The 14,092-nt window shown below is 38.9% G+C and overlaps 1 protein-coding gene across 4 annotated transcripts in view; it reads left to right on the top strand.

The window, feature by feature from the left end:
• The window catches only part of TEX28 (testis expressed 28), an 85,101-nt gene that overhangs the window by 35,482 nt on the left and 35,527 nt on the right, over positions 1-14,092 (top strand). Inside the window, exon 1 of one of the 4 annotated variants that reach the window (XM_077146664.1) lies at positions 13,898-13,956. The exons of the other annotated variants lie outside the window; for them this stretch is intronic. Within the exon in view, the coding sequence (XP_077002779.1) occupies positions 13,916-13,956 (41 nt within the window). The 5' untranslated portion in view covers positions 13,898-13,915. Of the gene's footprint in view, positions 1-13,897; positions 13,957-14,092 lie in introns of those variants that run through there. 4 annotated transcript variants of the gene reach the window in all.

Raw genomic sequence — 14,092 nt, 5'->3', positions numbered from 1 at the left:
TGCGGAGGGACAGGGCCCCCCGTGTTGAGGGCCAGCCCCTGTGGGCGCCTCGTAGCAGCCCGCGCTTCGTCCGGGACCCCTCGCCCCTCCTCGGGGGCCTTCGGCCGCGCCCGCCGACCTGGCCCCATCCCCAGTGGCCGCCCCGGCCGCGCGCGCACCCCCGCGGGCCCAGGAAGGCGGTGCCGCCGGCCCGGACGCGGTCTCCCAGAGCCCCCCGACTCCCAGTGGGGCCAGCTCGGCTCCGCGGGCAGTAAGTTCAACCCCCCCGGACGCCCCCATGGCGCTGCCCCTTAATTCCCAAATCCTCATTTCCTGGGTGGGAAGCCCTGCCTGCAGCCCCGAGGGAGCGGAGACGGAGTCCCCTGCCTGGCCGCTCTGCTCGCTCCCCCACCTGTTGGGGAGCTCTGGAGAAGGAAAATGTCTCCTCGTCACACTCTGCTGTGAGGAAATATTGGGAAAGACTCAAAAGGGAAGCAGCACAGCGGGGTGGGGGGTGGGGGTGGTGAAAATGGATGCGCGAAGCCGATTGATGCTCATACTAATTTTTATGGTGGTTGAAAGTGTCCACCTATTCCTTCATTTGCCACCTTTCAAGATGGGGACCTGAAATTCCCTCCCCTTTGGCATGGGCTGGACGCAGTGGCTAGTTTCCAACAACTAGGATGTGGTGAAAGGGACAGTGTGTGATTTCCAAGATTTGATCAACAGAAGATTTCGGGGCACCCTCTTGGCTCATTGGCTGGGGCTGGAGGGAGCCAGCTGCCCTGCCTGGAGAACCCTCAAGTAGCTGGTGGAGCGGCTTACCCCATGAAGACCTGAGGCCTTCAGCTGATGGCAGACCAAGACCACAGGAGATACCCTGAGTCACAACTTCGGGACCTGCAGAAACCGTGAGATAATGATCTTGTCGTGTGAAGCCACTAAGTTTTGGGGTCATTTGTCATGCTGCAATAGAAAACAGAAGTGGTTATCCATCCATTCATTCATTTTTTTTCTCTTTCAAGACATCTTCATTGCGCACCTACTTTGTGCTAGGCGCAAGGAGTAAGCAGGCGATTTATGCTGCAAGGTGATACTTGGTGTTCATTTGTTTAACAAATATTTATTGAGTGCATACCATGTGTCTAGATTCTGGGGAGACTGCAGTTAACAAAAGAAAGGCTAATATTTGTAGAAATTATACTCTTATTTGGGTGTGTTGAGGGGGGTATTTGAGTGTGTGCAGGGGCATAGGAGGATGTTGTGATGTTATTTGGCCATCTTCCCAGACCATCTTCCAGTCTCTAAAGAAGACTCTTAGAAGACTTCCCGAGCCAAAGGTCATTGTTTCCAAGATGACATTTAATTTCTTCCCTTCACTGGCATCCCACAAGCTCCTTGTCCAGGCAGTCCTCAAAGGGATGTGTGCGTGTGATCCCTGAGATGGGGTTGCTGGCCGTGTTCCAGCCAGCCAGCGGAGCCACACAATGCCAGGCCAGGTGTCACTTGTCCTGGAGGGGAACTTGCCATCAGTCCTTTAAAACTCAGTGGTTCCTGAGAAGGATCAGATCTTACAAGCAGCTCATCCCCTTTTTATCTTCAAAACAGTGGAGGAAATTGGATGACTCAAAAAGGGAGAGAGGCTGCTGGATAATCCCAGAGGCGTCTCTAGAATGATAAGTTTGGCACGGGGCTCAGGATCCTGAAAACCTAAGCCCTGTCCTGCCACAGCCACCTCCTGACTTTTCACAGGATTCTAGGGAAAAAAATAACCAGAGCGCATAGAGTACAAGGCCAGACAGGTGGGAAAGCACTTCGCAATAGGCTGTAATGAACATCCTGGAAATTGTACCTTTTTGAACATATATGTGCATTTCTGCAGAATAGAGTCCTAGAAATGAAAGTGCTGAGTTAAAGGGTACGTGCATTTAACATTTTGATAGGCAACTCCTTCATTGCTCATCAGAAAAAAAAAAACCGATTTATATTCACACCTGCAGAATATGCATTCTCATCAACACTGGGTATTGTTAGTCTTTTAAATTTTTGGCGCTTTGATGGATAAGAAAATAGCGTTTAATTATTGCTCTGATTTACATTTTCCTGACTACCCTGAAGTTGCATATTTTTCATGTTTGTTGCCATTCATATTTTATTTTTAGTAAGTGGTTTATTACTAACCTCTACTATTTTTATATTGGGTTATTTTTTAGTTCACTAATTGGTGACAATTCTTTATTATGTCAATTAGCCCTTTATTAAAGATATTGCAGATATGTTTTTCTGAATCTGTTGCTTGTTTTTAACTTTATAGATTTTTTTCTTTATGGTTTAAAGAGTGAGTAAAATATATAAATCTTTTCCTTTATGGTATTTTGGTTTGAGCCTTGCTGAGGAAAGGCTTCTCCACCAAAAGATTATACAAACATTTCCTATTATGTCCTTCTAATACTTTTATACTTTTGCTGTTTAGGTTTAGTTCTTTATTCTGTGTGGACTTTATGACATATGTGATGTACGGGTAGTAATCTAACTTTTTTTTTTTTCAAACAGCCCATTTTCCCCAAACGAAATTTTGAATAATTCATCTTTCTCTCCCTGTTTCAAAATACCTTTTAGCATAAATTGAATTCCAATATATACCTCGGTCTGGTTTGGGATTCTATTTTTTTCCATCCACCTAGATGTATATGTTAATACCACATTATTCTTTCTCAAAACTTTCTTAGCCTTTCCTTTGCATGTTCTCTTCCAAATGAATTTTGGAATCGGCCAATGTAAGAGCCATAAGATGTTCCCATTGAGGTTTTTTATTTTTAACTTTTTTAAAAAATTGTGCAAAAATAACATGTGCACAAAAAAAGCAATAAATTTCCAAGTACATTTTAACAAGTAGTTATACAACCAATTTTAAAGTTTGGTATGGGTTACAGTTTCACGATTTTTCATTTTTCCTCCTAGCTGCTCCAAGACACTGGAGACTAAAAGAAATATCAATATATTGGTTCAGCAGTCATATTCATTTGTTAACTCCTATCTTCTCTATTTTACTACTCCTCTTTTTTTTTCCTTTTTTTGTGTGAAAAGTAACATATATATATAAAAGCAATAGATTTCGAAGTACATTGCAACAATTAGTTGTAGAACAGATTTCAGAGCTCAGCCTGGATTGCAATTCTACGATTTTAGATTTTAACTTCTAGCTGCTCTAAGATACTGGAAACCAAAAGAAATATCAGTAGAAAGATTCAGCAATCATACTCATTTTATTAAACCCTACCTTCTCTGCATAACTCCACCATCACCTTTGATCTTTGTCTCACTCTTTAGGGGTATTGGGGCTAGGCCCATTCTAACTTTTTCATGTTGGAAGGGGCTGTCAATAATATGGGATGGGGGATGGAATTAGTTGATGTTCTGGAGAGGCTAGCCCCACTGTATTTCAGGGCTTATCTGGTCCAGGGACCCATCTTTAGTGCAATTTTGTTGAAATATATTCATACACCATACAAACCATCCAAAGTATACAATCTATGGTTTCCGTTATTGGCATACTATTTTATGTTTTCCATTTACCCTGATATATTGTTTCTTTCTATTCCTCTAATAAATAAAAAGCAAGCAATTATTTATTTATTAAGTTCCTTTTTAAAATTCCTTTGGTTATTTGGATGTTACATACCTGATTTCTATTCTTCTACCGGTTACCTTTAATTTTTTCCACCAACATAGTTAAACATTTTTCTCCGAATTCTGAGTTTTATATCGTACATATCAAATCCTCCACTAGAAAAAGTCTTTAACAAATTTTTACTTCCCATTTCCCACTTTCTTTTAAAATAATTATTTAGTTTTTATATTTGGCAATTGTATACATGAGTATTAATGAACACTGAAAAAATTTTAAACATGTTTATTGTAAAATACAACATATATACAAAGCAAAGAAAGAAAAAAGCAACAATTTTCAAAGCACCCCTCAACAAGTAGTTACAGAACAGATCCCAGAGTTTGTCATGGGCTACCATACCATCATCTCAGATTTTTCCTTCTAGCTGCTCCAAAACACTGAAGGCTAAGAAAAAATAGTAATATAGTGATTCAGAAGTCATCCTCATTTGTTAAATCCCATTTTCTCTATTATACCTCCTCCTTCTCCTTTGATCCTTCTCCAATCTATAGGGATCCTTGGGCAATACCTGTTCTAATTTTTTATGTTGAGGAGGGGTGTAATGGGCACTGAATTGGAATTTCATTTTTTAAATATTTTTATTGATAAAACTTAAAATACAAACATTCAATACATGATGTGCAATCAATGCCTCACTATATTGTTATATAGCTGTGTACTCATCACCATGATAATTTTTTTGGAACATTTGTATCACTCCAGAAAAAGAAATAAAAAGGAAAAAAGAAAAAACTCATACATACCATACCCCTTACCCCTTGTTCTAGTTTGCTAGTTGCCAGAATGCAATATACCATTCATTTGATGGCTTTTAAAAAGGGGAATTTAATAAGTTACTAGTTTACAGTTCTAAGGCTGAGAAAATGTCCCAGTTAAAACAAGTCTACAGAAATGTCCAATTTAAGGCATCCGGGGAAAGATACCTTGGTTCAAGAAGGCCGGCAATGTTCGACGTTTCTCTCTCAGCTGGAAGGGCACATGGCGAACGTGGCGGTGTTTGCTGGGCTTTCTCGTGGCTCTGCCAAAAAGGGACTCTCTCCAAAATGTTTCCTTTTTTAAAGGATTCCAGTAAGCAACTCCACCTTCAGTGGGTGGAGACACACCTCCATGGGAATCATCTAATCAAAAGTTACCACCCACAGCTGGTGGATCACATCTCCATGGGAATAATCAGAGAGCTCCCACCCAGCAATACTGAATGAGGATTAAAGGGCATGGCTTTTCTGGGGTCCACCACAGATTCAAACTGGCACACCCCTCCTCTCATTGACACTATTATTCCCATCTACCCAATTTATTTTAACCTTTATCCCCACTATTATTTGTTAATTTTTGATCTATATTTTTTACTCATCTGTTCATACCTTAGATAAAAGGAGTATCAGACACAAAGTTTTCACAATCACACGGTCACATTATAAAAGATGTATCATTATACAATCATCTCCAAGAAACAAGGCTACTGGAACACAGCTCTACAGTGTCAGGTACTTCCCTCTAGCCACTCCAATACACCATGAACTAAACAGAGATATCTATACAATGCATAAGAATAACTTCCCGGGTAACCTCTCGACACTGTGTGAAATCTCTCAGCTACTGACACTTTATTTTGTCTCATTTCTCTCTTCCCCCTTTTGGTCGACAAGGTTTTCTCAATCTGTTGATGCTGGGTCCTGGCTCATCCCAGAAGTCCTGTCCCATGTTGCCAGGGAGATTTACAGCCCTAGGAGTCATGTCCCACATGGGGGGGGGGGGGGGGCGGCGCGATGAGTTCACCTATTGAGTTGGCTTAGAGAGACAGGCCACATCTGAGCAGCAAAAGGGGTTCTCTGGGAGTGACTCTTAGGCCTAATTTTAAGTAGGCTTAGCTTATCCTTTGCGGGGTTAAGTTTCATATGAACAAACCCCAAGATTGGGGGCTCAGCCTATTGCTTCAGTTATCCCCACTGCTTGTGAGAATATCAAGAATTCCCTATTTGAGGAAGTTGAATTTTCCCCCTTTCTTCCCAGTCCCCAAGGGGACTTTACAAATACTTCTTTGTTCACTGTTCAAATCACTCTGGGATTTATTGCAGCATCACACTAACGTCGACAAACCAACAAAATCTCACGCCGTATTCAAGATTCCATGTACTTATGGTGTTCAACTGATCATACAAGATAAATTAGGAAATGCACTACCCAAAATATAAATCTTGCACCAAATAAACATCTCTCCATTTAGTCTCACACAGAAGTTGGAGTTTTAAAATATGGACGATATCATCCTTTACTCTGTATTCCGATATACCTTAGTCCTATCCAGATCAGCTTCATTCATATCTCTACTCGATGTTTGATCACTTTTTCAACTTTTTTAACAGTTCCTGTGTGGGGTACTGCTGACTTTCATAGCTTCAGAGCTCTAACTGTTAGTTACAGGTGTCACATAAATACCAGAAGATTCTGGGAAAGACCATGTTATATACAAATAATTCAGTTTCTCAGAATTTTTATAATTAATAGTTACACCTCCTGAATATATGTGACTGCTGTAAGAACTTGCAACCTAGGACACTTTATAATAATCTCCAACCGATACCCATGCTCTTGACTTTAGTTCTCTGAATTTTTGTATTATTGTTAGTCCATACGATTGAGTCATGATAATTATTTGTCTTTTTATTCTTGACATTTCATTCAACATAAAGCTCTTAAGTTTCATTCTTCTAGTTGCATGCCTCATGTTGTATGTGTACATCATAAGTTCCCCTTCCATTCCTCAGTCGTTGTGCCCTTAGGCCACCTCCATTCTTTGTGGATCTGGAACACTGCTGCCAGAAACACCAGTGTGCAAATGTCCATTCGTGTCCCCACACTCAGTTCCTCCAGGTATGTACTGAGCAATGGGGTTTCAGGGCTCCTAGCCTCCTGTGGAACCACCACACTGCCCTCCAAGGGGCTGCACCTCTCAGCTTCCCTACTGACAGTGATAGGTACATGTCTGTCTCCACATTTTATCTAGCACTTGTTTCTCTCTGTTCATTTTTAAACAGATTTATTCACACATCATACAATCCAACCTAAGTGTATAGACAAACCTTCACCACTGTAATCTATCTGAAGACATTTCCTTTTCTTCCACCAAAGAATCCATACCCCTTTCCCAACCCCCCTGCCAGTTGACATTTAGCTTTGGCATAATGCTTTTGTTACATACAGTGGAAGCATATTACAGTATTACTGGGTTGACTATAGACCCTAGCTTACTTGATCGTATTTTTTTCCCATATACCATCTGTTGTCAACACCCTGCAATACTGACACTCCTTTGTTCTTCCTCATGCAAAAACATTTTTTAAAATGTAAATTTAATCACCGTCATTGTACACTCTTGGCATTCCTAAATTTTATCGTCTCAGTCTTTATCCTCTTTCTTTTTTCTGATTTCATGCGTGCCCCCAGGCCTTCTCCCCATATCATACTTACATTCAGCTTCATTCAGTGTACTTATATTATTGTGCTACAATCAGGTAGTATTCTGCCATCCATTTCTGAATTTTTACTATCAATCCTGTTGCACAATCTGTATTCCTTCAGCATCAATTTCCCAATCTCTGCCCTATTTCTATTTCCTGATAACCTGTGCTCTTAACTTAAATTCTTCAAGTTCACTCGTTAATGTTCATTCATATCAGTGAGCCCATACCATATTTGTCCTTTTGTTTCTGGTTAATTTCACTCAGTATAATGTCCTCGAGGTCCATCCACGTTGTTACATGCTTCATGACTTTATTCTGTCTATATAGCTGCGTAATATTCCATTGTATGTGTATATCACAGCTTGTTTAGCCACTCGTCTTTTGATAGACATTTGGGCTGTTTCCATCTCTTGGCAATTGTAAATAATGCTGCTATATATATTGGTGTGCAAATGTCCGTTTGTGTCCTTGCCTTCATGTCCTCCGAATAGATACCTAGCATGGGGATTGCTGGATCATATGGCAGTTCTATATGTAGCTTCTTGAGGAACTGCCAAACTGCCTTCCAGAGTGGTTGCACCATTCTACATTCGCACCAATAGTCGAGAGTGTGTGCCTCTTTATCCACATCCTCTGCAGCACTTGTTGTTTTCTGTTTTTTATTTTTAATAATGGCCATTCTAGTGGGTGTGAGATGATATCTCATTGTGGTTTTGAGTTGCATCTCCCTAATAGCCAGGGAAGTTGAACATCTTTTCATGTGCCTTTTAGCCATTTGTATTTCTTCTTCTGAGAAGTGTCTGTTCATGTCTTTTGCAAATTTTTAAATTGGGTTGTTTGTCTTTCGTTGTTGAGTTGAAGAATCTCTTTGTATATTCTGAATACTAAACCCTTATCTGATACATGGTTTCCAAATATTGTCTCCCATTGTGTAGGCTGCCTTTTGACTCTCTTGACAAAGTTCTTTGATGCACGAAAAAGGTTTAATTTTGAGGAGTTACTATTCATCTATTTCTTTCTTCAATACTCATGCTTTGGGTGTAAGATCTAGGAAACCACCCCTGATTACAAGTTTTATAAGATGTTTCCCACATTTTCTTCTAAAAGTTCTATGGTCTTAGCTCTAGTGTTTAGGTCTTTGATCCATCTTGAGTTACTTTTTGTATAAGGTGTGAGATATGGATCCTCTTTCACTCTTTTGCATATGGATATCCAGTCCTCCAAGAGCAACTTATTGAAGAGGTTGCTCTGTCCTAGGTGAGTTGGTTGACTGCCTAATCAAAGATCAGTTGTCCATAGATGAGAGGGTGTATGTCTGAACACTCTATTCTATTCCATTGCTCAGTATATCTACTTTATGCCAGTACCATGCTGCTTTGACCACTGTAGCTTCATAACATGCTTTAAAGTCAGATAGTGTGAGACCTCCCACTTCATTTTTCTTTCTCAATATATTTTTAGCTATTCGAGGCAACCTGCCCCTCCAAATGAATTTAGTTATTCATTTATCTTGTTTCTGCAAAGTGAATTTTTGGGATTTTAATTGGTATTGCATTGAATTTATAAATCAATTAGGGTAGAATTGACATCTTAACTTTATTTAGTCCTCTATTCCATGAACACAATATACCCTCCAATTTATTTAGGTCTTATATGATTTCTTTTAGCAATTTCTTATAGTTTTCTGTGGATAGGTCTTTTGTATCCTTAGTTAAATTTATTCCTAAACATCTCATTCATTTGGTTGCTATTGTAAATAGGCATTTTTTCTTTGATTTTCTCCACAGATTGCTTATTACAAACAATACTGATTTTTGGGTGTTGATCTTGTACCCTGCCACTTTGCTGTACTCATTTATTAGCTCTAGTAGCTTTGCTGTGGATTTGGGGAGATTTTCGGCATATAGTATCATATTATCTGCAAACAGTGAGAGTTTTACTTCTTCCTTTCCAATTTGGATGCCTTTTATCTCTTTTTCTTGTCTAATTACTCTGGCTAGAACTTCCAGCACAATGTTAAATAACAATGGTGACAGTGGACACCCTTATCTGGTTCCTGGTCTTAGGGAGAGAGCTTGCAGTCTCTCCCCATTGAGGATGATGTTAGCTGTGGGTTTTTCATATATTCCCTTTGTCATGTTGAGGAAGTTCCCTTCTATTCCTATCCTTTGAAGGGTTTTCATCAAGAGAGGATGTTGAATTTTGTGAAATGCCTTTTCTGCATCAATTGAGATGCTCATGTGGGTTTTCTGCTTTGATTTGTTGATATGGTGTATTACATTAATTGATTTACTTATATTGAACCATCCTTGCATACCTGGAATAAATCCCACTTGGTCATGGTGTAAAATTCTTCTAATGTGCTGCTGGATTCGAGTTGCAAGAATTTTGTTGAGGATTTTTGCATCTATATTCATTAGAGAGATTGATCTGTAATTTTCTTTTCTTGCAGTATATTTGTCTGGCTTTGATATAATGGTGATGTTGGCTTCATGGAATGAGTTAGATACCCTTCCCTTGTTTTCAATTTTTTTTAAGAGTTTGAGCAGGATTGGTACTAATTCTTTCTTGAATGCTTTGTAGAATTCACATGTGAACCTATCTAGTCCTGGACTTTTCTTTTTGGGGAGGTTCTTGATGGCTGATTCAATCCCTTACTTGTGATTGGCTTGTTGAGGTCATCTATTTCTTCTTGAGTCAATATTGGTTGTTCATGCCTTTCTAGGAAGTTGTCCACTTCATCTATATTGTCTAGTTTATTAGCATATATTTGCTCATAGTATCCTCTCATTGCCTCCTTTATTTCTGCAGTGTCAGTGGTTATGTCTCCTCTTCCATTTCTGATTTTATTTATTTATATCCTCTCTTTCATTGCCAACCTAGCTAAGGGTCTATCAATTTTATTGACTTTCTCAAAGAAATAACTTCTGGTTTTGTTGATGTTCTCTATTGTTTGCATGTTCTCAATTTCATTTATTTCTGCTCTAATCTTCGCTATTTCTTTCCTTTTGTTTGCTTTGGGGTTAGGCTGCTGTTCTTTCTCTAGTCCTTCCAAGTGAACAGTTAGTTCCTCGATTTTTGCTCTTTCTTCTCTTTAATATAGACATTTAAGGCAATAAGTTTCCTCTTAACACTGCCTTTGTTGCATCCCAGAAATTTTCATATGTTGTGTTTTCATTTTCATTTGCCTTGAGATATTTACTGATTTCTCCTATAATTTCTTCCTTGACTCACAGGTTGTTTAAGAATGTGTTGTTTAGCATCCATACATTTGTGAATTTTCTGGCCCTCTATCTGTTATTGATTTCCAATTTCATTCCATTATGATCCAAGAAAGTGTTTTGTATGATTTCAATCTTTTAAAAATTATTGAGGCTTTCTTTGTGACACAGCATATGGTCTATCCTTGAGAATGATCCATGAGCACTTGAGAAAAAAGTGTACCCTGCTGTTGTGGGGTGGAATGTTCTGTAAATGTCTGTTAAGTCCAGTTCATTTATTGTATTATTCAAATTCTCTGTTTCTTTATTGATCCTCTGTTTAGATGTTCTATCCATTGATGAGAGTAAGAAATTGAAATCTCCAACTATTATGATAGAGGTGTCTGTTTCTCCCTTCAGTGGTTTCATTGTTTGCCTCATTTGTTTTGGAGCACTCTGGCTTGGGGCATAAATATTTAAGATTGTTATGTCTTCTTGTTGAATTGTTCATTTATTAATGCATAGTGTCCTTCTTTGTCCTTTTTTTTTTTTTTGGTATGCTGTATGACTGGGTTACATTTCATTATTTTTTCCATGTGAGTTTACCATTATTGCAGCACCATTTGTTGAATTTTGGCTTGTTTGTTTTTAGATTGTTTGTTTTGGTTGGTTGGTTGTTTTTTGGGAAGTGCTTGGGGCCAGGAATTGAACCCAGGTCTCCTGCATGGCAGGCGAGAATTCTACTACTGAAATACCCTGGCACCCCCCTTCTTTGTTTAATTGTTTTACATTTGAAGTCTAATTTGTCAAATATTAGTATATCTACTCCTGCTCTTTTCTGATTGTTGTTTGCATGAAATATCTTTTCCCAAACTTTCACTTTCAATCTAAAATTTCAAGTCTAAAATGAGTCTCTTGTAGACAACATATAGATGGGTCCTGTTTTTTTTTTTGTTTTTTTTTGGGGGGGGTCCTGTTTTTTAATCCATTCTGCCAGTCGTCGTCTTCTGATTGGGCAGTTTAATCCATTAACATTTAGTGTTATTACTGTAAAGGCAGTACTTTTTTCTACCATTTTGCCTTTTGAAGTTTATATATAATATCTATTTTTTTTTCTCTATTACCTTTACTGATAGCCTTCATTTCTGGACTCTTTTCCACACCTCTCTCTCTTGCCTTTTCCTATTTGCTGGTAGTATTCCCTTTAGTATTTCTTCCAGAGCCTGTTTCTTGGTCATAAATTCTCTCAGTGATTGTCTGAAAATGTTTTAATCTCCCCCTCATTTTTGAAGGACAATGTGGCTGGCTATAGAATTCTTGGTTGACAGTTTTTCTCTTTTAGAATCTTAAATATATCATATCACTGCCTTCTTGCTTCCATGGTTTCTGCTGAGGAATCCACACATGGTCTTATTGGGCTTCCCTTCATGTGATAGATTGCTTTTCTCTTGCTGCTTTTATAATTCTCTCTTTTTCTTTGACATTTGATAGTTTGATTAGTAAGTGTCTTGGAGTATGTCTATTTGGATCTATTCTATTTGGGGTACAGTGCACTTCTTGGATCTATAATGTTATATCTTTCATAAGAGATGGGAAATTTTCAGTGATTATTTTCTCCATTAGTCTTTCTCCTCCTTTCCCTTCTCTTCTCCTTCTGGAATACCCACCACACATATATTCATGTGCTTTATGTTGTCATTCAATTCCCTGAGACCCAGCTCATAGTTTCCCATTCTTTTCCCCATATTTTATTTTGTCTGTCAGATTTCAGACGTCCAATCCTTTAGTTCACTCATCCTTTCTTCTGCCCCTTCAAATCTGTTGTAGGTTTCCAATGTTTTTTCATCTCTTCCACTGTGCTTTCATTCCCATAAATTCTGTGATTTGTTTTTTCAAACTTTGTTTCTACTTTTTGTTTACCCAATACCTTCTTTATATCCTCCCTCAACTCAGTGATTTGATTTTTGATGAGGATTTCCATGTTTATTCAAACATCCTGAATTAGTTGTTTCAACTCCCGTATCTCATTTGAATTGTTGGTTTGTTCCTTTGACTGAGCCATATCTTCAATTTTCCTAGTATGAGTCATTATTTTTTGCTGGCATCTAGACATTTGATTTCCTTAATTAGTTTATTCTGGAGGTTGTTTTCACTTTTTTACCTAGGATTTTCTTGCTAGATGGCTTTGTTCTCTATCTGTTCTTTGACATTCAATTCAACTTATTCTAGACCACTAGCATAGGTTCTGTTTACTGATCAGAATTTTTCAGTTCTTGTTTTTCTGCCTCTTGCCCTGCTCATATGGAGGCTTTTTCTTTTTTTGCAGAAGGTCTTGTCATATATATAGACTCCAGGCAGATTTTCCCAAAACAGACAGGCCCATGTCTCAGGAGAGAGTAACCAGCATCATTTTTCCCTGAGGGTGAGACCAAGCAGATTGACAGACTTTCCTATGAAACCTCTAGACTCTGTGCTTTTCCTGTCCTGCCCAGCATGTGGTGCTTGTCTGCCAGTGGCTTCCCACCAGTGAAAAGTGGTGTGGTACCTTTAACTTCAGCAGACTCTTCCTGCCAGGGTGTGGTTGAGACAGAGATGAGATTGTATGCTGGCCTTAATTGCTTCAGTTTTCCAGTCCCTGGGGCCTTAATTCCTTCAGGGAGGGATTCCATTTGAGTTGGGCCCCACCTTTCTCTTGGGGAAAGCACAGCCCTTAGGGAATTAACACCTTTCACCTGGCTAGTTACTTTGTCTCTCAGACAAGCTTAATTCTGCCATTGCCTGGGGCAGTGCTGCAGCCTGAGAAGCCTTGCAGTTCTATCTAACGAGAATTTTGTGTGGGGTCTCAGCCAGTCCAGCTTGTCCAGACTGGTGCATACTGTGTGTCTGGTCACTGATGATGTGGCCCCAGCAGCTATTTTGTACTGCTTCTAGCTATTTACTAGCTGCTCTGGAGGACAAACTAAATTCCACACCTTGCCAAACAGCCATCTTGTCTCATTTCATTTTAATGTTTCACAAAATAGTATTCTTCCATTTATTTTTCCAACCGTTTAAAAAATGAAAAAAAACATTTTGAAAATGCTTAAAAAATTTAAAAGGTTTTTAAAAATGTAAAAGCCATTAAAAAAAAGATGTAATGTTTTTGTACAGCTCACCATGGTTGACCGACCTCAGGTTTGAAGAATTTAAAGGTTTGTCCCGGCTCATTGCAAAAACCAGCAATCCCCGGCCTCCATGTGTCTAATTACCCAGTCCCCAGAATCAACAACTTTCAATACTTTTAGCTGCTTCTTTGTTATTTATCTCCAATTCTCTAATATGATATAGTGCTGTTTGTGTTTTAAAACATATTTTAGGAATTATCTATTGATCTCTTACTGCAAAAGATGATAATGTAGCTTTCTTTCACCTGCCCCCATCAAGCAACACTCACTTCCCCCATTCCTCTCACTATGATTACTTTCCCTTTTTCCCTGAATCTTCTGTTTTCCTAGAGGTTGAATTTGCCTCTTTTGGCTTGGGAACTCGTTTAATAGAGCCTATCTTCTCTCTCCCTTAGATTACTCCCCTGTTTAAGTGGTATGCTTTCTCTAGCAGCTTCCAGAGAAAGAATACATAAGAGGTAAACTATTTGAGTTCTTTCATGTCTGAAAATGTCTTTAGTCTAACCTCACAACTGACAGTATGGGTGTTTAATTCTGGGTTGGAAAATCATTTTTTTTTTCCCCTCAAAATTGAAGGCATTACTTCATTGTCTT

This window comes from Tamandua tetradactyla, chromosome X (assembly GCF_023851605.1).
Source record: "Tamandua tetradactyla isolate mTamTet1 chromosome X, mTamTet1.pri, whole genome shotgun sequence".
NCBI classification, from domain to species: Eukaryota; Metazoa; Chordata; class Mammalia; order Pilosa; family Myrmecophagidae; genus Tamandua; species Tamandua tetradactyla.
The sequence above is the reverse complement of the archived record's forward strand: the minus strand, read 5'-3'. Positions and strand labels throughout refer to the sequence as shown.